Source organism: Schistocerca americana, chromosome 10, assembly GCF_021461395.2.
Source record: "Schistocerca americana isolate TAMUIC-IGC-003095 chromosome 10, iqSchAmer2.1, whole genome shotgun sequence".
In the NCBI taxonomy this organism is placed as follows: domain Eukaryota; kingdom Metazoa; phylum Arthropoda; class Insecta; order Orthoptera; family Acrididae; genus Schistocerca; species Schistocerca americana.
The window spans coordinates 151100839-151127310 of record NC_060128.1 but is presented as its reverse complement, the minus strand read 5'-3'; the positions used below and the strand labels follow the sequence as shown (position 1 = coordinate 151127310).

The following is a 26472-nucleotide window of genomic DNA, read 5'->3' as shown; positions in this document are numbered from 1 at the left end:
CATTTTTGAACAATCACTAACAATTGTATATACAAAACAGTCAGGCTGTAATGGCATCAGCAGAAAGGCAATGATCCAGAGAGACGAGTGCAAAGGGTGCTTGACTTCTTTTGTCAGGTAGTGTATTTTAAAAATACACTCCTGGAAATGGAAAAAAGAACACATTGACACCGGTGTGTCAGACCCACCATACTTGCTCCGGACACTGCGAGAGGGCTGTATAAGCAATGATCACACGCACGGCACAGCGGACACACCAGGAACCGCGGTGTTGGCCGTCGAATGGCGCTAGCTGCGCAACATTTGTGCACCGCCGCCGTCAGTGTCAGCCAGTTTGCCGTGGCATACGGAGCTCCATCGCAGTCTTTAACACTGGTAGCATGCCGCGACAGCGTGGACGTGAACCGTATGTGCAGTTGACGGACTTTGAGCGAGGGCGTATAGTGGGCATGTGGGAGGCCGGGTGGACGTACCGCCGAATTGCTCAACACGTGGGGCGTGAGGTCTCCACAGTACATCGATGTTGTCGCCAGTGGTCGGCGGAAGGTGCACGTGCCCGTCGACCTGGGACCGGACCGCAGCGACGCACGGATGCACGCCAAGACCGTAGGATCCTACGCAGTGCCGTAGGGGACCGCACCGCCACTTCCCAGCAAATTAGGGACACTGTTGCTCCTGGGGTATCGGCGAGGACCATTCGCAACCGTCTCCATGAAGCTGGGCTACAGTCCCGCACACCGTTAGGCCATCTTCCGCTCACGCCCCAACATCGTGCAGCCCGCCTCCAGTGGTGTCGCGACAGGCGTGAATGGAGGGACGAATGGAGACGTGTCGTCTTCAGCGATGAGAGTCGCTTCTGCCTTGGTGCCAATGATGGTCGTATGCGTGTTTGGCGCCGTGCAGGTGAGCGCCACAATCAGGACTGCATACGACCGAGGCACACAGGGCCAACACCCGGCATCATGGTGTGGGGAGCGATCTCCTACACTGGCCGTACACCACTGGTGATCGTCGAGGGGACACTGAATAGTGCACGGTACATCCAAACCGTCATCGAACCCATCGTTCTACCATTCCTAGACCGGCAAGGGAACTTGCTGTTCCAACAGGACAATGCACGTCCGCATGTATCCCGTGCCACCCAACGTGCTCTAGAAGGTGTAAGTCAACTACCCTGGCCACCAAGATCTCCGGATCTGTCCCCCATTGAGCATGTTTGGGACTGGATGAAGCGTCGTCTCACGCGGTCTGCACGTCCAGCACGAACGCTGGTCCAACTGAGGCGCCAGGTGGAAATGGCATGGCAAGCCGTTCCACAGGACTACATCCAGCATCTCTACGATCGTCTCCATGGGAGAATAGCAGCCTGCATTGCTGCGAAAGGTGGATATACACTGTACTAGTGCCGACATTGTGCATGCTCTGTTGCCTGTGTCTGTGTGCCTGTGGTTCTGTCAGTGTGATCATGTGATGTATCTGACCCCAGGAATGTGTCAATAAAGTTTCCCCTTTCTGGGACAATGAATTCACGGTGTTCTTATTTCAATTTCCAGGAGTGTATCTTCTAAACCATTTCTGTTCTAGAGTGAACTTTGAGAAGTAGAAGGCTACTGAGGAAAGTGGTTTACAGGTCAGTAAACTTCCAACATAGCTCTGGTCAGGCGTACTGGTGGGTGGCTGTTTGTGCGCTGCCATCATACTATGACACACAGGCACCTCTATTACCATAATCTTTTCTGCTTACGTCAAAATCAATGTACTTATTTTTTATGGTGAAATATTGATTGAGGCTGTGTCAGTCACATCGTTATGGAAGCAATGTACAATTTGTTATTTGCAGTCTACAGTGTGTAAAATTATTTTAGACTACATTAGGTATTATGTTTGTATATGAAGTGTAAATGTACGTCTATAAGGATGAAAAATGAAAGTACCGAAATTTCAAGCAAATTAGCATGCTGACAAAAATGCATGATCAGTCCCAACGTCAATGTGTTCATTTCCAGATGGTAATCTACTGACTTGTTCATTTTGCTACATCTCTAAACTAACTGGTTTTCTTGAAGAAACTAATTCTCTGCTCACCTAACAGGCATTGTGTACCCCACAATTATTATTTTTTTTTAAGGTTTTCAATATGGTTGTTACTCAGCAACTGTACTAGTTTCAACATACGATTTTACATCCAAACCCCTTGAAAATTACTGTTTTGTACATTGACTCAGGTTTCGACGACTACTAAGGGTGTCTTCATTGGAATAAAATTTTGATAAATCCTATAAAATAATCATACTTTGCTTTGGGTCTTTGTCCCACTTCAACGCGGGGTCGGCCTTGTTACTATGTATGTGTCAGACGGTGGCCGGATGCCCTTCCTCTCGCCACCCCGAATCCCCCTACGTGAATTGAAAATATCTTCAAAGATGCAAAGATTTTCTGGATTGTACAGCTGTATGTACAAATTTTACGTAATTATGTTGTGTCTAATAGACGGTTCTTATTTCTACCTAATCTGTTTTACTAGTGTGCATTTTCAACGATACATTAAGCTCTCTTCCTTTGTTTTCAAAACAAATATAAACTGTCGTTTTCTCCAGTTATTTATGTTGTAATGTTTCAAAATGGGCACATATCACCACTGTCCGCGGCGCAACTTGTATTGATAGCAATGTAAGCCATTGGGCCAATCTGTCTGATATTCCTAGCTAGGCATAAGTGGCAAAGGCTGAAACGTTTTGTTTTATTTTTTGACTTGAGCATGGCTAAAATCGGACTATTGTTTTTTCGCAATGTAATTTTTACGTAAGTAACCTTTGTACCGCATGTCAATTGCCATCTTGGTTAATGCGTTTTTTTTGTCACACAAAATTTTCTCTTGTATTATTTTATAGGGTTTATCAAATTTTCATTCTGATGAAGACACCCTTATTATGTTTCGAAACCTAGGTCAATATACCAAACAGTAATTTTCAACGGAAAGGATGTATAATCCTATGTCGAAATTTTAGTGAATTGTTTTGACTAACGCCAAGTTTTGCCAAACACTCATTTGAAGTACGTAGCGAATTCGTCATTTTGGAGTCCGCTATGCCACGTAACTGCGTTCATTTTTCCGACATTAAGTACTCGCCATTGTTGTAAAATTGATAGAATGTCCGCCTGACAACGTCTTTTGATAACTCGTTTAGTTTGGTTACTGATATTTTGTCTCGGAAAAGAGATTGTGGTACATTTCTCCTCACGACACACGCAGTGGATAGTTTTTCAACCAACGCCACAAATTGCCTGTACGGTAGCAAGGTTAAAAACAAAAAAAAACAAAAAAAAAAAAAAAAAAAAAAAAAAAAAAACTATGGTTTCGCCCGCCCGCCACCCCCCCCCCCCCCCCCCCCATTCGCCGGTAACATATCACTGTATTTCTCGATAGCAATGGATTATGGGTTTGCTTTGCTGCTGGAACTCAGTTGCCTTTTTCAGTCGCGTTCTTTCTGCTGCCCAGCCTTTCTTGTTTGGGAATCCGACCGACTTGGCGCAGGGGAATCTCACTTTGTGTAATTTGAAACTGGGAACGAACACTTCGACTCAGTAATGAAAGAAGGTATACACAAATAATATGACAAGATACTCTATTACTTCGTGTTAAACTGCTGGAAATCAATAAGGCAATGAAAACAGGAACTTCGCTACGGGCGCTCGAACTAGGCAACTTCGGAAGTTCCGCGTTGCCATTTTGTAACGTGTGTGTGTGTGTGTAAAAGAGAGGAAGGGCAGAGAGCTACGCGGGACTAGGCAGAAGTGCGGCATCGGTACGCTTGCAACCAGCCGGCGCTCACAGCGACGGGCCAACTCAGGTTTACGCCAAACCGAGTAAACCGATTTGAAAGTTTGTGTAAACCGAGTTGCGACGAAAAAACTGAGATAACATTCAACGTTGTTCTGTCTTTTACCTCTGCGCAGATTACAGTTCAGTTAACCAACCAGAGCTTCGTGGCTTCCCATCAGCGATTATACGTATACTCAAGAGTGTTATGCGAACTACACAGGGCGTAATTTTTGACCTTTCGAACTTGTGAACCATCTGAAACTTGCTGCATCGATTTTGACAACTGTAGGGAGATCGTAAGATAGTGAAATCCCTGTTCACGAGCATGACTGCGTGCTGTGGTGCAGGCACCAATTTTGAGTCTTCTGAGATAAAATTTTGAAAGTGGTAATACTCTCGGAATTTGCTGTAATGGTTTGTCGGCGATGTGGCGATCTTAAGGTAGCCATATGCCTCGTGAAATGCATGGATGGTCGCTGTGCTACAGGCCACAATCAGAAAATTCTGGGTGTGTGATTAGTAGCCGGCCGCTGGTGGCCGAGCGGTTCTGGCGCTACAGTCTGGAACCGCGCGACCGCTACGGTCGCAGGTTCGAATCCTGCCTCGGGCATGGATGTGTGTGATGTCCTTAGGTTAGTTAGGTTTAAGTAGTTCTAGGGGACTTATGGCCTCAGCAGTTGAGTCCCATAGTGCTCAGAGCCATTTGAACCATTTTTTTTTTCATTAGTAGGGATTTTGACAACGATCTGATGATTTTAACGTTGCCAAATACAAGGTGGTGCAGAGAAAACCCATGTTTTTCACTACTGAATGACCGGGACACGGTTTGATAAAAACAAACATTAAGTGATAAAGTTTGTATTTTTCGAACCTAATTAATGTCTTGGAGATGACGTCCGTCTTGCTGGATACCAATTTGGATCCTCTCCGGGAAGTTAATCATGGCTCTCACCAACATTTCATTCGCCACGGCATCAATTTCCTGACGAATGGAATTCTTCAGGTCATCGACTGTGCGAGGCTTGTTCATGTAGACTTTTGATTTGAAATATCCCCACAAAAAGAAATCGCATATGGACAAATCAGGTGTGCGACAGGGGGGGGGGGGAGGGGGCGGCGGCGGCGGCAGGAAACATCACCATATCTCGAAACAACGTGTCCTGGGAACATTTGTCGAACCACTTCCACGTATGCTCTCACCGTGTGAACTGTGGCACCGTCCTGCTAAAACCACATTTCTCTCACGTTCACCTGACGCCTTTCAAGTTCTAGATGAAGAAGGTTGTTCAACATTTTAACGTAGCGCGCTGATGACACAGTAACTGCAGTTCCTTCATATATATGGCCCAACAGTTCCCATCTTTGAAATGCAGCACCACACTGTTACTTTAAAACTGTGGAGAGGTCTTTGGTGTAATTAATGTGGGTTCTCCGGCGCCCAATACCGAAATTATTGATGCAACCGTCTAGCCTACATGAAAATGTGCTCCATCACTCATGAAGACAGTAACATCTCCATCTTACGAAAAATTTAATCCATTACGCGACAAAACTCTCTGCGCTGCACAAAATCCCCTTCACCAAGCTGCTGGACGACCATTATCTTGTAGACCATCACGTAAGATGCGGTGAAGCGAACGACGTGACACACCCAGCGCTACAGCCTGTCGTCTAGCCGATCGTTTCGAACGAGCAAGAACTGCCGTTCTCACTCGGTCTACATTTTCCGGAGTACGAACTAAGCGCGGAAGACCAGGTGGTTTCTTTCTCATCAGAGATCCAGTACTTCTAAACGCTGCAACCCATCGGAGTACAGTATTTCCATCAGGCACTGCGCCTCGACGTCCATCTCTAAAATTTTGACGCAAAAGACGTTGCACTGTGACTATGGGATCACTGTTTCTAAAGTACAGGGTATCCACAATGAGACTCCAACTTTTTAATATCCTACATCTTTCTCATATCAGATGGTGGACCTGTGAATCCTGAAGAGGGCAGACAGAGCAACTCAACAAGTTTGTGGTGTGCAAATTTGATACGCCAAATGGCCGTAGTGGAGCCGCAATCAATTGTTTTAGCAAAATGGAGGATATGAAGGAGCGTGCACAAGTGGTCTGGTGGTATGCAGAGACAAAATCGGCGACCCAAGTGCAAAGAAACTTTCGTCAAGTTTACAACAAAGCGCCGCCGTCGTTCAAGACTATGAAGAAGTGGTGTGATCAGTTTTCGGCTACTGGGAGTGTTGCGAAATGGCACAGTGGTGGTAAACCTGGGATCAGCGAACATCATGTGGAACAACTGCGGCGGTCATTAGAACAAAGTCCACAGATGTCAGTACGACAGGCAGCACGAGAACTTCGCATGAAACGTTCAACAGTGCACAAAGTGCTTCATCAAATGGCTCTGAGCACTATGGGACTTAACATCTATGGTCATCAGTCCCCTAGAACTTACGTTTAAGTAGTTCTAACTAACCTAAGGACATCACACAATACCCAGTCATCACGAGGCAGAGAAAATCCCTGACCGCCGGGAATCGAACCTGGGCATGGGAAGCGAGAACGAAAGTGCTTCATCAGCGATTACGTTTGTACGCATATAAAGTGCGGGTTGTGCAAAAAATCAAGCCTGATGATTGACCACAGCGAGAAGAATTTGCATGTGTGATGCTAGATCGCATTGCCGCGGACGAGACATTTTTATCACGCGTGATGTTTACTGACGAGGTAATCTTTCACGTGCCTGGAGCTGTCAATCGTCACAATGTGCGCATCTGGGGATCCGAAAATCCACATGCACCTAGGGAACACATGCGCGAAAGCTAATGTGTGGTGTGGTTTGATGATAAATCGTATTGCTGGGCCGTTTTTCTTTCAGGAGCCGACTGTGGATGGATCCGTCTACCTGGACATGTTGGAACAATTTGCCGTGCCACAGATAACAGACATGCAGCCAAATGTGATGTTTCAACACGACGGTGCGCAACCCCACAGGAGCCTTGATGTCTGAAAATTTTTAAATGACACATTCACGCAGCTATGGATTGGCCGTGGAGGTCCAATTCCTTGGCCACCACGTTCTCCCAACATAACCCCCCTCCATTTTTTCTTGTGGGGGTATGTGAAAGACCGGGTACACGCTACACCGGTAAAGGACCTGCAAGACTTGGAACAGCGCATAAGAATCGTCAACTCTGTCACAGAACAGATGCTCCGCAACACGTGGCACGAAATCGATTAGAGGCATGATATTCTTCGCGCTATCCATGGCGCCCATGTTCAAGTGTACTGAACCTTCCACCTGTGTATGAAAACTTGATGAGCTGCTGTATGATTTTCCTGTATTTGTTCGACAATAAATTGTGTTTCCTCTCAGATTTTATGAGTTCAAATGTTGGAGTCTCATTGTGGACGCCCTGTACTGCTCGACAACGAAGACACGATGTTCTACGTTCCAGCGCTCCATAGCGACTGAAACTGCATTGTATGCGCAATCTTCCGACATTCATTCAAGGTCAATACCCCCTCTCGTCGTCGCGTACTAGCGGTTCGAAAAACATGCGTTTCCCCTGTACTACAGCTCGCTTCCCCATCATTTCCCTGTCACTTTTGAGTGCTGTGACGCTAATGTTCTCTATAGCCCCACTTGTAAATAACAGTTATCAAATGCTTCACGAATTTCAAACAAAATGAAACATAGTAATTCTTTACAGACGAATGAAAAAACTAGTAGAAGACGACCTCGGGGAAGATCACTTTGGATTCCATAGAAATATTGAAACACGTGAAGCAATAGCGACCCTATGACTTATCTTAGATTAAGAAAAGGCAAACCTACGTTTCTAGCATCAGTAGACTTTGACTGGAATACTCTCTTTGAAATTGTGAAGGTGGCATGGGTAAAATACAGGGAGCGAAAGGCTATTTACAATATGCACAGAAACCAGATGCCACTTATAAGAGTTGAGGGACATGAAAGGGAAGCAGTGGTTGGGAAGGGAGTGAGACAGGGTTGTAGCCTCTCCCTGATGTTATTCAATCCGTATATTGAGCGAGCAGTGAAGGAAACACAAGAAACATTCGGAGAAGGTATTAAAATCCATGGAGAAGAAATAAAAACGTGGAGGTTCGCCGATGACATTGTAATTAGGTCAGAGACAGCAAAGGACCTGATGTGCAGCTGAACGGAATGGACAGTGTCTAGAAAGGAGGATATAAGATGAACATCAACAAAAGCAAAATGAGGATCATGGAATGTAGTCGAATTAAGTTGTGTGATGCTGAGGGAATTAGATTAGGAAATGAGACGCTTAAAGTGGTAAATGAGTCTTGCTATTTGGGGAGCAAAATAACTGATGATGGTCGAAGTAGAGAGGATATAAAATGTAGACTGCCAATGGCAAGGAAAGCGTTTCTGAAGAAGAGAAATTTGTTAACATCGAGTATTGATTTAAGTGTCAGGAAGTCGTTTCTGAAAGTATTTGTATGGAGTGTAGCCATGTATGGAAGTGAAACATGGACGATAAATAGTTTAGACAAGAAGAGAATAGAAGCTTTTGAAATGTGGTGCTACAGAAGAATGCTGAAGATTAGATGGGTAGATCACATAACTAGTGAGGAGGTATTGGGGAGAAGAGAGATTTGTGGCACAACTTGACTAGAAGAAGGGATCGCTTGGTAGGACATGTTGTGAGGCATCAAGGGATCACCAGTTTGGTATTGGAGGGCAGCGTGGAGGGTACAAATCGTAGAGGGGAGCCAAGAGATGGATACACTGAGCAGATTCAGAAGGATGTAGGTTGCAGTAGGTACTGGGAGATGAAGCTTGCACAGGATAGAGTAGCATGGAGAGCTGCATCAAACCAGACTCAGGACTAAAGACCACAACGACAAAAGTAAGGTACCGCAGTTTTAAAAATCACAGTGAGTGACGTCCCGTTATGTGAGTGTAGATCCGACTAGGTTCAACTCTGGTTCGGTGGGCGCGATGGCGGTAAACTACAACCTCTCGGGAGGTCCTCATCCACAGTGGCGGCCGCCGCCCGCCGCGTGAACGCAAATTGAGTTAGTGACAGTCTAACTCGGGTTGACTTGAAACCCCAGTTAACCCGATTAGCTAAGTAGAGCTGACCCACCTCCGGCAGTGGACAGTGGTACTCACCGCGGTCTCTGGGGGCGCCCTGCGGCGCTGCTGTGGCGGCATGGCGGCGCCCGCAGCCCGCGCCGCCTCCTGGTTATTCCCCGGCTGGCGCGGCTGCTGCTGGGGGGAATCCCCGGTGACTGCGTGCACGCCCAGCTGCGGCAGGCTCAGCTCGACGCGCGTCCTCGTCGAGGGCGTCGCCCCCACCGCCGCCTCCCCTTCCGAGGTCTTGCTCAGGTGCGCCACCACGCGCCCGTCTTCACGCGCTGCACACAGAACAACACTTCACCTAGTTGAATTGGCTACTCACCTGCTGATCTACTGTCCCATTTGTTCACAACGTCCTGAACCAATACTCCCTAGTTCTGGATCGGTAGGAAACATCCGTACGCAAAGACTGGAAAGTTGCACAGGTCACACCAGTATCCAAGAAAGGTAGTAGGAGTAATCCACTAAATTACAGGCCCATGTCATTAACGTCGATATGCAAGATGATTTTAGAACATACACTACTGGCCATTAAAATTACTACAACACTAAGATGACGTCCTACAGACGCGAAATGTAACCGACTGGAAGAAGGTGCTGTGATATGCAAATGCTTGGCCTTTCAGAGCATTCACACCAGGTAGGCGCCAGTGGCGACACCTACAACGTCGTTGTGATGCCTCGTGTAAGGAGGAGAAATGCGTACCATCACGTTTCCGACTTTGATAAAGGTCGGATTGTAGCCTATCGCGATTGCGGTTTCTCGTATCGCTACATTGTTGGTCGAGATTCAATGACTGTTGGCAGAATATGGAATCGGTGGGTGATACGGAACGCTATGCTGGATCCCAACGGCCTCGTATCACTAGCAGTCGAGATGACAGGTATCTTAACCGCATGGCTGTAACGGATCGTGCAGCCACGTCTCTATTCCTGAGGCAACAGATGGGGACGTTTGCAACACAACAACCATCTCCACGAACAGTTCGACGACGTTTGCAGCAGCATGGACTATCAGCTCGGAGACCGTGGCTCCGGTTACCCTTGACGCTGCATAACACACAGGAGCGCCTGCTATGGTGTACTCAACGACAAACCTAGGTGCACGAATGGCAAAACGTTATTTTTTTCGGATGAATCCAGGTTCTGTTTACAGCATCATGATGGTCGCATCCGTGTTTGACGACATCGTAGTCAACGCACATTGGAAGCGTGTATTCGTCATCGCCATACTGGCGCATCACCCGGCGTGATGGTATGGGGTGCCATTGGTTACACGTCTCGTTCACCTCTTGTTCGCTTTGACGGCACTTTGAACAATGGACGTTACATTTCAGACGTGTTACGACCCGTGGCTCTACCCTTCATCTGATCCCTGCGAAACCCTACATCTCAGCAGGATAATGCACGACCGCATGTTGCAGGTCATGTACGGGCCTTTCTGGATACAGAAAATGTTCTACTGCTGCTCTGGCCAGCACATTCTCCAGATCTCTCACCAATTGAAAACGTCTGTTCAACGGTGACCGAGCAACTGGCTCGTTACAATACGCCAGTCACTACTCTGGACGAACTGTGGGATCGTGTTGAAGCTGCATGGGCAGCTGTACCTGTACACGCCATCCAAGCTCTGTTTGAATCAATGCCCAACCGTTTGAAGGCCGTTATTAGGTCCAGAGGTGGTTGTTCTGGGTACTGATGTCTCAGGATCTATGCACCCAAATTGCGTGAAAATGTGATATGTCAGTTCTAGTATAATATATTTGTCCAATGAATACCCGTTAATCATCTGCATTTCGTCTTGGTGTAGCAATTTTAATGGCCAGTAGTGTATATTGTGTTCGAACATTATGAATTATCCCGAAGGAAACGGTCGACTGACACACAGTCAACATGGGTTTAGAAAACATCGTTCCTGTGATACACAACTAGCTCTGCATTCACATGAAGTGCTGAGTGGTATTGACAAGGGATTTCTGAACGATTCCGTATTCCTGCATTTCCGGAAGCCTTTTGACACTGTACCACACAAGCGGCTCGTAATGAAATTTCGTGCTTATGGAATGTCGTCTCAGTTATGTGTCTGGATGTGCTATATCCTGTCAGAGAGGTCACAGTTCGGAGTAATTGACGGAAAGTCATCGAGTAAAACAGAAGTGATTTCTGGAGCTCCCCAAGGTAGTGTTATAGGTCCTTTGCTGTTCCTTATCCATATAAACGATTTGGGAGACAAACTGAGCAGCAGACTTGTTGTTTGCAGATGGCGCTGTCGTTTATCGACTAATAAAGTCATCAGAAGATCAAAACATACTGCAAAACGATTTAGGAAAGATATCTGAATGGTGCGAAAAGTGTGAGGTCAGCCACATGAGTACTAAAACGAACTCGTTAAACTTCGGTTACACGATAAATCAGTCTAATCTAAAAACCGTAAATTCGACTAAATACCTAGGTATTACAATTACGAACAACTTAAATTGGAAGGAACACACAGGAAAAGTTGTGGGGAAGGCTAACTAAAGACCGCGTTTTATTGGCAGGACACTTAGAAAATGTAACAGACCTACTAAGCAGCTTGCCTACACTACGCTTGTCCGTCCTCTTTCAGAATACTGCTGCGCGGTGTGGAATCCTTACCAGATAGGACTGACGGAGTACATCGAAAAAGTTCAAAGAAACGCAGCACGTTTTGTATTAACGCGAATTATGGGAGAGAGTATCACAGAAATGATACGGGATTTGGGCTGGACATCATTAAAAGAAAGGCGTTTTTCGCTGCGAGGGAATCTTCTCACCAACTTTCTGCTCCAGGGAATCTTCTCACCAACTTTCTGCTCCGAATGCGAAAATATTTTGTTGGCAGCGACGTACATAGGGCGGAACGATCACCACGATACAATAGGGGAAATCAGAGCTCGTACGGAAAGATACAGGTGTTCATTCTTTCCGCGCGCTATACGAGATTGGAATAATAGATTATTGTGAAGGTGGTTCGATGAACCCTCTGCCAGGCACTTAAATGTGATTTGCAGAGTACCCATGTAGATGTAGAAGGCTACTGCTGTTTTTGTCTGGTCGCTGCGAACAATGGGTATCTTACAGTATAATAAAATGCTTTAAATGGCTCTGAGCACTATAGGAGTTGAGCACAGATGTAATCAGTCCTCTAGAACTTAGGTTAGTTAGAACTATTTTATCCTAAGGACATCCATGCCCGAGGCAGGATTCGAACCTGCGACAGTATGCGCCTAGAACCGCACGGCCACGCATGTGCCAGCACTGTACGACAAAAGCGAGCTTTGTTCCACTCATACTGCGTCTCCCCCCTCGGCTGCCACTGTGATAGGAGGCGTTGGGCAAAGCTAGCTCCTTACTTCTGCCTGAGAATACGTTCAGGATGTTGTGAACGGAATATACTTTACACCTACATCTCCACTGTCTGCACGCTTTACTGTAGCAAGATGTAGGGAATGGTGGGATCGGTGTATGAAAGAATACAAAAGAGGACCGGGTACCATAAAGAATCCAGTAGTTGCCAGTTAACGAAAAGTAGCGGCACATAAAGAAGATTTTTCTTTGCGTGTTTATTTTGGACACACTTCGTAACCACTGTGATAAAACAGGTAGTAATTCTCCATGAATTTTCGATAATCTTTGTTAATTACATATTGTCACTCAAAATAACGCAAAGATATCGACTTTTTATGTTGATGATGATTATAAACTACATATGCGGACGAAACTTTTTAAGGATGTCGCCATTCATTCCTAAAAAACATGGCATATAAAATAGTTTGATGACAACAAAGAATATCAGTTATAAGAATGCAAAGTGGACACACGTGTTGTCCTGAACATCTCAACAGAAGCAAAGTTTTTTCAGGCAGGTCTGCATCGCCATATAATTGTCTAAACAGCCAGGAAACTGAAGGCCAAATCAGTGCAATTGAGAAAGGGAAGTACCAGTAAAGTCAGGCAAGTGTAACTTGGCACGCGGACTCCCTATATCAGATCGGTAGCTGTCGGGAGACTTCGTGTCGTAGGAATTTGCAGTTATTCGTTGACACGTTGACAACTGCGCCCGCACAGACTGCTTTGTTGCTGAGCTCTGCAGTCGATGTGTTTTGTTGCGTGACTACTTCGTAAATGAGGCGTGATGCCGTTGCTGGCCCTCCCCGCGGGTTACCATCCAGTCCAGTTCGGAAAAGGAAGGCGATTTTTCAGGAGTTGGTGGAAGCTCAAAACAAAGTTTCCTATTGCATGCACTGCATACTAGCGATACATGGAGGCGGACTATATCCCGCGCCCGGTCCGCGCAAAATAAATAAATATATATCCCTGCACACTCCGCTACACAGGGGCCAAGTAATAACTCTCGGGTAGTACTTCTTCATTTACAGTACCGCCAATCTCAGCAATCAATCCTGTGCTCCACTTCACTATTTTCTTGGGTAACTGAAGAAGTTACTCCAGCTTCCTTGCAGGGTATAAGTACGAATCCAAAAAATATTGGAGATCCCTATTGCCTTGTGCCAGTTTTGGTTTGGCACAAGCACTAATCGTGTGTGTAGGAGGAGGAGATTAGTGTTTAACGTCCCATTGACAGCGAGGTCATTAGAGACGGAGCACAAGCTCGGGTTAGGGAAGGAAATCGGCCGTGCCCTTTCAAAGGAACCATCCCGGCATTTGCCTGAAGTGATATAGGGAAATCGCGGAAAACCTAAATCAGGATGGCCGGACGCGGGATTGAACCGTCGTCCTTCCGAATGCGAGTCCAGTGTGCTAGCCACTGCGCCACCTCGCTCGGTGTGTGTGTAGGCTGCCAGCCAGGCGAAAAAGAGCTCGTCTGCCAACATTTGTTTATGGCCCTAGCTGTGTTCAAGTGTGTAACTTTACATTGGGTACGGAAAGTGCACATAACTGGCAGACGAAAATTTCTCTTCAGTTTTTTCAGCCTAAGGCTTAGTTAAACAAATGGTTCTGAGCACTATGGGACTTAACAACGGAGGTCATCAGTCCGCTAGACTTAGGTTTCAGTAGTTCTAACTAACCTAAGGACATCCATGCCCGAGGCAGCATTCGAACCTGCGATCGTAGCAGCAGAGCGGTTCCGGACTGAAGCGCCTAGAACCGCAACGGCCGGCTTAAGGCTTAGGCAATAACTGAGGCGGGTGGCCGAGCGGTTCTAGGCGCTTCAGTCCGGAACCCAGCGACTGCTACGGACGCAGGTTCGAATCCTGCCTCGGGCATGGATATGTGTGATGTCCTTAGGTTAGTTAGGTTTAAGTAATTCTAAGTTGTAGGGGACTGATGACCTCAGCTGTTAAGTCCCATAGTGCTCAGAGCTATTTGAACCAATAACTGAGGCATTTGTAGGGGAACGCGTGTAATTTTGGGAAGCTAGACTGTCGTTCCAATTCATGTTTTCAAATATAAGAGGCGGTCAAAAAGTTTCCATTCATTGGAAGTACAGTCCAGAGGAGGTATGCCAGTTGGCCAAAATCGCCGTGAGCACTGAGGCAATCATCCCGCCGATGCAACACATGGGAGATATCCGTTTCATGAAACACCGTATGCTGCTGCGTTGAAGATGTCCGTAAACTGCCTGCTGGACGTCCTCGTCCGGCAGGAAGCGTAGGCCCTTGAAAGCTTTTTTTTTTTTTTTAAATGGGCGTAATAATGTATAAGAATAATATACAGAAGAATGGAAAAGAAAACTGAGAATGCGCTAGGTGACAATCAGTTTGGCTTTAAGAAAAGTAAAGGGACGAGAGAGGCAATTCTGACGTTACGGCTAATAATGGATGCAATGCTAAAGAAAAATCAAGACACTTTCACAGGATTTGTCGACCTGGAAAAAGCGTTCGACAATATAAAATGGTGCAAGCTGTTCGAGATTCTGAAAAAAGTAGGGGTAAGCTATAAGGAGAGACGGGTCATATACAATATGTACAACAACCAAGAGGGAATAATGAGGGCGGACGATCAAGAACGAAGTGCTCGTATTAAGAAGGGTGTAAGACAAGGCTGTAGCCTTTCGCCCCTACTCTTCAATCTGTACATCGAGGAAGCAGTGATGGAAATAAAAGAAAGGTTCAGGAGTGGAATTAAAATACAAGGTGAAAGGATATCAATGATACGATTCGCTGATGACATTGCTATCCTGAGTGAAAGTGAAGAAGAATTAAATGATCTGCTTAACGGAATGAACAGTCTAATGAGTACACAGTATGGTTTGAGAGTAAATCGGAGAAAGACGAAGGTAATGAGAAGTAGTAGAAATGAGAACAGCGAGAAACTTGATTGATGGTCACGAAGTCAATGAAGTTAAGGAATTCTGCTACCTAGGCAGTAAAATAACCAATGACGGACGGAGCAAGGAGGACATCAAAAGCAGACTCGCTATGGCAAAAAAGGCATTTCTGGCCAAGAGAAGTCTACTAATATCAAATACCGGCCTTAATTTGAGGAAGGAATTTCCGAGGATGTACGTCTGGAGTACAGCATTGTATGGTAGTGAAACATGGACTGTGGGAAAACCGGAACAGAAGAGAATCGAAGCATTTGAGATGTGGTGCTATAGACGAATGCTGAAAATTTGGTGGACTGATAAGGTAAGGAATGAGGAGGTTCTACGCAGAATCGGAGAGGAAAGGAATATGTGGAAAACACTGATAAGGAGAAGGGACAGGATGATAGGACATCTGCTAAGACATGAGGAAATGACTTCCATGGTACTAGAGGGAGCTGTAGAGGGCAAAAACTGTAGAGGAAGACAGAGATTGGAATACGTCAAGCAAATAATTGAGGACGTAGGTTGCAAGTGCTACTCTGAGATGAAGAGGTTAGCACAGGAAAGGAATTCGTGGCGGGCCGCATCAAACCAGTCAGTAGACTGATGACCAAAAAAAAAAAAAAAAAATATCGCATGGGGAGTGATTAGGACTATAGGCCGGGTGCTCGGGTGTCTCTCACTTGATCTGGCCTAACTTGTGCGTTACGACACTTCCCATATGGGGACGGAGCACCATTCCACAATGGTGGTTTCCAACAGACACACTGCCCTCCGCACATTCTTCATTCTTCGGTGGATGCTACCGGTGCTTGTCCTTCAGCAGCTAAGATAAGAATAACAACATGTTAACGTTTCCGCACACACGCCAGAAGGACACCAATCCCTTGCATATACAGCGTGGTCCATTGATCGTGACCGAGCCAAATATCTCACGAAATAAGCGTCAAACGAAAAAACTACAAAGAACGAAACTCGTCTAGCTTGCAAGAGGAAACCAGATGGCGCTATGGTTGGCCCGCTAGATGGCGCTGCCATAGGTCAAACGAAGATCAACTACGTTTGTTTAAATAGGAACCCTCATTTTTTATTACATATTCATGTAGTACGTAAAGAAACATGAATGTTTTAGTTGCACCACTATTTTCGCTTTGTCATAGATGGCGCTGTAATAGTCACAAACATTTGGCTCACAATTTTAGACGAACAGTTGGTAACAGGTAGGTTCTTTAAATTAAAATACAGAACGTAAATGACGTCCGTCAACCTGAATGCATTTGGCAATACGTGAAACGACATTCCTCTCAACAGCGAGTAGTTCGCTTTCCGTAATGTTCGCACATGCATTGACAATGCGCTGACACACGTTGTCAGGCGTTGTCGGTGGATCACGATACCAAATATCCTTCAAGCTTCCCCACAGAAAGAAATCCGGTGAACGTGCGGGCCGTGGTACGGTGCTTCGACGACCAATCCACCTGTCATGAAATATGCTATTCAGTACCGCACGCGAGCTATGTGGCGGACATCCATCATGTTGGAAGTACATCGCCTTACTGTCATGCTGTGAAACATCTTGTAGTAACATCGGTAGAACATTACGTAGGAAATTAGCATACATTGCACCACTTACATTGCCATCGATAAAATGGGGGCCAGTTATCCTTCCTCCCGTAATCCCTCACCAAATTAACCCGCGAAGGTCGATGATCTTCCACTTGTCGTAGCCATCGTGGATTTTCCGTTGCCCAATGGTGTATATTATGCTGGTATACGTTACCGCTGTTGGTGAATGACGCTTCATCCCTAAATGTAAAGCGTGCAAAAAATCTGTCATCGTTCCGTAATTTCTCTTGTGCCCAATGGCAGAACTGTACACGACGTTCAAAGTCGTCGCCATGCAATTCCTGGTGCATAGAAATATGGTACGGGTGCAATCGATGTTGATGTAGCATTCTCAACACCGGCGTTTTTTTAGATTCCCGATTCTCGCGCAGTTTGTCTGCTACTGATGTGCGGATTAGCCGCGACAGCAGCTAAAACGCCTACTTGGGCATCATCATTTGTTGCAGGTCGTGGTTGACGTTTCACATGTGGCTGAACACTTCCTGTTTCCTTAAATAACGTAACTATCCGGAGAACAGTCCGGACACTTGGATGATGTCGTCCAGGATACCGAGCAGCATACATAGCACACGCTCGTTGGGCATTTTGATCGAAAAAGCCATACATCAACACGATATCCACCGTTTCCGCAATTGGTAAACGGTCCATTTTAACACGGGTAATGTATCATGAAGCAAATACTGTCCGCACTGGTGTAATTTTACGTGATACCACGTACTTACACGTTTGTGACTATTACAGCGCCGTCTGTCACAAAGCGAAAAAAGTGGTCCAACTAAAACATTCCTATTTCTTTACGTACTACACGAATATGTGAGAACAATGGGGATCCTATTTAAAAAAAACGCAGTTAATATCCGTTTCACCTATGTCAGGGCCAACCATAGCGCCATCTGGTTCCCCCCCCTTTCAAGCTAGACGAGTTTCGTTCTTTGTAGTTTTTTCGTGAGATATTTGGCCAGTCACTATCAACGGACCACCCTGTATATTACATACCCCCATCAGAGTCACGCTAAGCTGCCCAAGCACAACTCATGACCCGTCCTCATAGCTTTAATCGGCCAGGAAGTTTCATACCAGCGCACAGTCCACATCAGAGTGATAATGTCATTCTGTATTCGTTGTTTTATATTTCTGTTTCCTTATGTAATACTTGTCAATTACAAACCAAGTCAACGTTGTATGAATCTTCCTAGAGACCATTTACACGGATGACATAGAACAGCCACCTCATCGCATGAACATGACAAACGGCGGTGATCTTGGACGAGACTGGTGCAGGATTGGGTGTGGTGATCACAGCTCGGCATAGCGAGCGAGAAAGAACTGCCAACTCACCCTCCTCGTCGGTCTGCGAGTGGGCGCGCCGCTCCCCGTTCACGTCGGAGTAGGTGGCGGAGTGTGACTTCAGCACCGAGAACGTCTTGCCTGGAAAACAGCAGGCGGCGTGAGTTGCACGGTACACTCAATACTGACGCTTGCGCAATATACGAGGGGCGTTTGAAGAGTCCGAGAGATGGCACCACCGTCGCGTATCGAGGTCATGTTTAGTTAGTAGCATCTTTGGAAAGAACGCACACCAAGTTTCGGCCATATTGGTCTATCTGTTGTGGTTCTGTTTGGCATTCGTGTGAATCAAGGAAGTCGATTGACTGTCAAAAAAATGGGCGAAAAAGAATATCGTGTGGTGATTAAACATTACTTTATGAAAAGCAAAACGCCTCAGGAGACTAAAGAGACGCTTCATAAGCATTACGGTGACTCTGCACCTTCGATTAGAACAGTTTGTAAGTGGTTTCAAAATTTTGGGAGTGGCCATATGGGCACAAGTAATGCTGAACGTTCTGGACGCCCTGTGGGGGTTACGGCTCCAGAAAACATTGATAAAATCCACGATATGGTGATGGATGACAGAAGAGTTAAGGCGCGTGTGATTGCTAGCGCTGTGGGCATCTCAAATGAACGGGTACATAATATTTTGCATACACATTTGGACATGAGAAAGGTATCCGCGACTGCTCACGCTTGGCCAAAAACAGAATCGTGTGAAGTGTTGCAAGGATTGTCTATAGCTGTTCAGGAAGAATCCGCAGGACTTTAAGCGACGTTTCGTCACTGTGGATAAAACATGGATACACTACTATACCCCTGAGACCAAACAACAATCTAAACAATGGATTACCAAGGGAGACCCTGCACCAAAAAAAGGCGAAGACCATTCCTTCGGCCGGAAAGGTAATGCCGACTGTCTTTTGGGATTCGCAAGGGATAATCCTCACTGACTATGTGGAAAATGATAAAACTATTACAAGTGCATATTATTCAACTTTATTAGACCGTTTGAAAACCGAGCTGCAAGAAAAACGCTGGCGATTGGACCGCAAAACAGTCCTTTTCCATCACGACAATGCACCACCACACACACCTCAACTCGTTTCACATCCCCCCTGTTCTCCAGACTTGGCTCCCTCGGACTACTATTTGCTCCCCAACTTGATGAAATGGGTGGTGGGACAAATATTTTATTCAAAGGAGGAGGTGATTGCAGCAACTGATAGCTATTTTGCAGGCTTGGACAATTCCTATTATTCGGAAGAGATCAACAAATTAGAACAGCGTTGGACGAAGTGTATAAGTCTAAAAGGAGACTACTTGGAAAAATAAAAAAGGTTTACCCAAACACGTAGGTAGTTTTTATTTTTGCACGGACTTTTCAAACACCCCTCGTAGCGTTCCGTGTAAGGGTAGTGTGCAATGACTCCCAGTACCTGCCGAGAGAGAAAAATTCAATTCGCAGTGCATCAATTTCCGCAAAGAACTGAAAAAAGGAAGTGATGAAAGATCAGGGAGTGTGCTGGAGGATGTGTATTAATTCCTGATTTTTGAGGAAATTACAAATACATCGTTGTCCACAACAACAGAAGAAACTGAAGATTATAGTGTCGAGACAGTGAGCAGAAATTTTTATTTCATCTGAAGCAGCTTTCAGAATTGGCAAATAAGATCAGGTCAGATGTCCAGCCAGCAAACATCCTTTCCTTCTAACAACAGATGTCAGACCATGTAAGCTTTCAGTCAGAAAACCATTGTTTTAATCAAATGAAAGGTATATGGTTTCGGAGACCTTTTTGAGTGTCAAGCATCTATGATGTATTTATGCAGACTGAAGCGACAAGGGGAAATTTTTACAAAGGCCACTAGTGCAACTCGAAGTTGTGAAAAGCCACTGTTCCAGGGTGGCGTAGCGGTTAGCGCATCTACCTAGCGAGCAAGAGACCCGCGTTCGAACTTTGGCATTGGTACAAATTTTCATTTGACACTGCAGACTGCATCAGTAACTGCTTTATTTCGTGTGCAACAGTAGAGAAATACACAGAAGATAGCACGTGTACACGATACATAACGCAGTTCACTTCTTTAATCTGAAGTTTACGAACCTATAGTGTAGCGATGAGCTCCTGGTCCATTGACATGTTCACTGGAGGGTTATTTCTTGCGTTCCGCATGGTTTATGTTTGAGTCCTGCAAAGCAAGCAGCTCAGTCGCAATAAATACCAGTTGCACACCGCCGAGCTTCAAAGTGTTCGCTGCTACGGCAGAATTATAACTGACACGTCTCCGGCCATAAATATTGCTCAATTTTTCCCCCCTCACAATATACTGACACAGTGTTACTGGACAATAGATATTAAGTGTGTGATGGGAGGTAGGAGGGTTGGCCGGGCTTTTAGCCTTTAAGTAATATAGATGTCAAACATTCCCTTAACAAAACGCCAAGTCTGGTTTGGAAGCTTTTTTGTGAGTGTTGTGCCAAGTACATTAATTCAGCGGAAGAAAGCCGAATCGAAAAATATATACATTGAAATGCCAAAGTCCGCAGCTCGTGGTCGTGCGGTAGGGTTCTCGCTTCCCGCGCCCGGGTTCGATTCCCGGCGGGGACAGGGATTTTCTCTGCCTCGTGATGACTCGCTGTTGTGTGCTGTCCTTAGGTTAGTTAGGTTTAAGTAGTTCTAAGTTCTAGGGGACTGATGACCATAGCTGTTAAGTCCCATAGTGCTCAGAGCCATTTGACCCATTTTTTTGAAGCACCAAAGAAGCTGGTACAGGTAAAAATGGCTGTGAGCACTATGCGACTTAAGTTCTGAGGTCATCAGTCGCCTAGAACTTAGAACTAATTAAACCTAACTAACCTAAGGACACCACACACATCCATGCCCGAGGCAGGATTCGAACCTGCGACCGTAGCGGTCGCTCGGTTTCAGACTGTAGCGCCCAGAACCGCACGGCCACTCCGGCCGGCCAATGGTACAGGTATGCGTATTCAAATACAGAGGTATGTAAACAGGCAGAATACGGCGCTAACGCCTATAAAAGACAATAAAGGTCTGCCACAGTTGTTAGAACGGTTACTGCTGCTTCAATGGCAGGTTATCAAGATTTAAGTGTGTCTGAACGTGGTGTTATATTCGGCGCAAGGGCAATGGGACACGGCATCTCCGAGAAAGCGATGAAGTGAGGATTTTTCCCATATGACCGTTTCAGGAGTGTACCGTGAATATCAGGAATCCGGGAAAAACATCAAATCCCCGACATCGCTGCGACCGGAAAAAGATCCTGCAAGATTGGGACCAATGACGACTGAAGAGAATCGTTGATTGTGACAGAAGTGCAACCCTTTAGCAAATTGCTGCAGATTTCAATCCTGGGCCATCAGAAAGTGAACCATTCAACGAAAAATCGTCGATACAGGCTTCCGGAGCCGAAGTCCCAATCGTGTATCCTTGGTGACTGCACGACACAAAGTTTTACGCCTCGCCTGGGACCGTCATTGGACTGTTCACGACTGGAAACATATTGCCTGGTTGCACGAGTCTCGTTTCAAATTGAACTGAGCGGGTGGACGTGTACGGGTGAGGAGAGAATCTCATGAATCTATGGCCCCTGCATGTGAGCAAGGGGGTGTTCAAGCTGGTGTGGCGCGTGTGCTGTTGGAGTGATATGGGGCTCTGACAGGTGACACGCACTTAAACATCCGGTCTGATCACCTGCATCCATTCCGACGGAGTCGGCCAGTTCCAACTGGACAGTGCGACACCCCACACGTCCAGATGCTCTAGGAACACTCTCCTGAATTTAAACGTTTCCGTTGGCCAGCGGGCATGGACATTATCAAACATATCTGGGATGCCTTGCAGCGTGCTGTTCAGAGGTGGTCTGCACCGTGTCGTACGCTTACGGATAGTCCTGCGAGATTCATGGTGTCAATTCCATCCAGGACTAGTTCAGGCATTAGTCGAGTCCATGCCACGTCGTCTTGAGGCAGTTGTATCACTTTCTTTGGCTCCTAGTAATTTGATGTTTCAGTAATGAAACAACCAAAGTAACTTCCGTGAAAGTTTGTAGGGGAAAACTAGCGCTCGGAAAGAAATCGGTACCGTATACAAGGAGTTAGGTATTTAACATGTTCTGAAATAAGCCGTGCTCTACTACCCCCCGGCCAAGTTCTTTAAAGTACATACTTCCCGTAGCCGATTAATTAAACACTGTTTCATTACAGCTGGCAAGTTGCGCAAAGTCTTAGACAAAGAGGAGAGTTACTCACCGAAGGAATTCTTCAGGTCTTCGAGCTGCTTCACCTCGTCGAAGTTCTGCAACAGAGAACAAGAGGCGCCGAATTAAAAGAAGGTCCTCAGCTCGCACGCTAATTAGTGACGGGCTCCGAAGAGCAAAGAAAAACACACAAAAAAGGAAGGTAGACCTACAGCATTCGTAACATAGCTCAGCAAGTGATTTAACCATAGAAGGGTTAAATTTATTATGCATATTGTCGCAGAAGAAGCTGAGTAGCACCGTGTAGTAGTTATGATACTAAACTGTTGCATGGACTGTACAATTTAATTTCTATATCTGATTCGAGTACATTCTAGAAGCATCCAAAAATGTCAAGCATCATTGTACTGGAATGTTCTGTTGCTCTATATACCAGGTGATAAAAAAGTCAGTATAAATTTGATGACTGAATAAATCACGGAATAATGCAGATAGAGAGGTACAAATTGACACACATGCTTGGAATGACATGGGGTTTTATTAGAACCAAAAAAACACAAAAGTTCAAAAAATGTCCGACAGATCGCGCTTCATCGGATCAGAATAGCAATAATTAGCATAACAAAGTAAGACAAAGCAAAGATGATGTTCTTTACAGGAAATGCTCAATATGTCCACCATCATTCCTCAACAGTAGCTGTAGTCGAGGAATAATGTTGTGAACAGTACTGTAAAGCATGTCCGCAGTTATGGTGAGGCACTGGCGTCGGAGTTGTCTTTCAGCATCCCTAGATATGTCGGTCGATCACGATACACTTGCGACTTAAGGTAACCCCAAAGCCAATAATCGCACGGACTGAGGTCTGGGGACCTGGGAGGCCAAGCATGACGAAAGTGGCGGCTGAGCACACGATCATCACCAAACGACGCGCGCTAGAGATCTTTCACGCGCCATCTGTCGGACATTTTGTGAACTTTTTTTGTTGTAATAAAACCCCATGTCATTCCAAGCGTGTGTGTCAATTTTTACCTCTCTATCTACATTATTCCGTGGTTTATTAAGTTTTTCAAATTTATACTGACCTTTTCATCACCCTGTATACTGTATGTGTTGTGCTCGGAGGCAGTTCGCTCCACTGTCTTGTATGTGCAAGTGCTGAATAAACCTTCGTTAAGTGAAGTTACTGTTCGTCATTCATATAAGTACATCTTCCTTATTTGAAAAACAAGGTCAAAAACTGTCTTCCTCTGTGATAAATAACATACACTCACAAAAAAGGCTAACCGATTTTGAAAATCTGTGAAGTGGGGCATAGGTTCATGTTTTCATGTAAAGCTAGGATTTTTTTTGCAGAGAAATTTTTATTTTTAAAATGGTTTCATCAGGATGCAAATTATGGAAAGAGTACAATGAATTAGTACCAAAACACATTATTCCTCCGACAATGAAAAATCCTAGAAAAGTTCACAACATAACATTTGAGGATGTCTTTGACACAACACACACCGATGTTTTCTACATTATATGAAGTTTTCTGGGGCATATACGTCCCACTAAGTACAAATCATCTAAATTACTGAGGTGTGTAGTAATGTTTCAAATCTGTGTCTATGATGTAGGTGTAATAAAAGTACTTAGTTATTTCAGACACTCTTGGAGCGGAGAAGGTGGTTTGATCGGATTTTCGTAAAACATACACTGATAGCTCAACTCTGGTTCTTACTTTAGTGGGACACATGTCTCGCATCAATAACGAAAGGGTTAAAAAAAAGAGCGCACAATTTGTAACACATTACCGCCCACACGAATAAATAACTGAAATTTCGGAGTAATACACACTGCATTACCAGAAACGATAGAAAATAACCAAATTTTACTTTTTGTACTTGAAGAGTACAGTATTGGTTGAACATGTAACAAACAAAAAGTTTTCTGAACTTGTGGTTGATAAAACGGCTACCAACACATCTTATTGTCCCCTGCCGTTACCGGCTTCATCAGGTGCCTTGGTGCCCCATATAAAAGGAAAAGAAGATAAATAAGAGCTGGAAATTGCATAGTACATTATTAGCATAAGTATTGACAGCAACGTGTCTTCATTTCTTTGAAGGCCTGCATTTTTATTATTTTTCGTGTAACTCGCAATAGTATTGGAATAAACGTTTCTCTGACAAGTTCCAGTGTACGATTCTAACCGTCAGGTTTGTCCATTGACATCATACGGGACCCAAAGCTGCCTCATACACAGCGGGAACAAATTAAAATCTAACACAACAAGCGCAAAATCAAATAGTAACATGTATGAAAACCGCCAGTGACAGAAAACAGAGGAAGATCAACGCAAAAAAATCCTAAAAGAAATCGCACTACACACGTAATCGACAATTAGAATTCACCTACATGGGTTAGTTATGGTTGTCGATTCACGAGATTTGTTGTAAACACAGTTTCGAATTTAAGGTAAAAGATGGGTCACGGTTAGCACATCGAACAATATTGCACATTTTCTACATGTACTGGCAGCTTACAGAGTCGCTAAAAAAAAAAAAACTCTATTTACATTGGGTGTCAGAATAGCTTTTTTTAAAGCGTTGTCAGTTAGTTCAGTATGTTTCTTGAGGACGTTGTGGGACGACATCCTTTTATTTGTAAATATTTCTTCAGTGATATTCATAATATTCCCCTTGTTTGCATATTGATCTTTACCAATGTCAGCAGCAAAGGTGAACTTGTTTAGTCTAATTGCACTGAGGCGCTTCTTCAGTGGCAGCCTGTGCTTGTCTAGCTAATGTAGTAATTTGAACAAGATTGTCGTGCTAGTTTGTGAATATAAGATTTCTTACGGCGATGGATGGAAGTAGCTATATTAAGGATGGCTTGATGTTGCACCTTATTGTTTCTGAAGAAACTTACATTGATATTTGTACTTTTGAGGAGATTGTCTGTTTCATTTGAGAGGCTTCCTACAAAAGGCGTACGTGCATATTTCTGTACCTCAGTCGGTAAGAACGGAACCCTTTTAGAATCACTTTGTTGTTCGTTTTGTATTTCCCATGAGTGTATTACAGTGTTTGTGAACACGGACGATCGTACACTTTTTCTTCAAATTTTTCGGCTGTCCACGTCTGAGTGTTAAATAAACAGTGGAAGAGGGAGCTGCCCTGAGTGTTTTTCAGCGCATGCAGATGTAGACGCAGGAGCAGCAGCCAAGTTAAACGGTTTTTCTCTGCAGCCTGGAGCAACTCAATTTGCATTCAGCTGTCTTTACTGCGCATTGCCTGTTGCATTTTTGAAAAGGGGTTTCTTACCGCCAACAGCAAACGCAATACTGTTCCTATTTGCGGTTTTCAGCTATGCGACCCTATTCTATCTTCTTCTTCTTCCACTTACATACGGAAGAGAGAGAAGAGAAGGAAGTGTTTCTATGGGGAAGAGTCACACCGGTTTGCAGTTTATTAGAATAAGCCTACGTCCTCGAACAGCTGCAGTGCGAACGTTTAGACGACTATTCGAGCCTATGGCTTTTATTTCTTTGTTTCTTTTTTTTGTTGTTGTTGAACGGATTAATGCCAACTTTTGGTTTACTTTTTCGTGCAACCGTTCAATTTCGGCACTAGGCTGTTTTCAGGTACTTAGAGATCTGTCGTTGAAAATAGCCTAAAGCCGAATCATACAAAGAACAGCGGAGCCACCCAAAATTATTTTTGCTAGTACGCTGTAGGACGATGAGAATCATAGGGCACACCTAAATTGTTTGAGGCTTGTCGTCCCCTAGACCTGACGATAAGATTCTATTGTCAAGTGAATCTTTGTACCACCAAGGTCTTAATCGATTTTCACATCAAATCCTGTTACTTGATTAAACTGAAAGTTTTGGCCATGTGCAGAATCAACGATAGCGCTGTATTACACTTCCACGTGACAAAAAGGTAAGAACAGGACTCCGAATTAGTGTACGAATTCTATATTTCCAGTCTAATATTATTCAGAATTTATATCCCAGTGTTTTCTCAGGTTTACTGTTCGTTTCAAAATTGTTGCCTTACAGTTTCC

General features: G+C 44.9%; 1 protein-coding gene across 2 annotated transcripts in view; it reads right to left on the bottom strand.

Annotated features, from left to right (window-relative positions):
• LOC124552606 overlaps positions 1 to 26472 on the bottom strand; it is a 288912-nt gene that overhangs the window by 36172 nt on the left and 226268 nt on the right. Inside the window, exons 3-5 of one of the 2 annotated variants that reach the window (XM_047126930.1) lie at positions 22471 to 22516; positions 18207 to 18296; positions 8984 to 9228 (exon numbers count right to left, since the gene is read on the bottom strand). In XM_047126930.1, the coding sequence (XP_046982886.1) occupies positions 8984 to 9228; positions 18207 to 18296; positions 22471 to 22516 (381 nt within the window). The remainder of the gene's footprint in view (positions 1 to 8983; positions 9229 to 18206; positions 18297 to 22470; positions 22517 to 26472) is intronic. The other variant, XM_047126931.1, reaches the window with a different exon arrangement.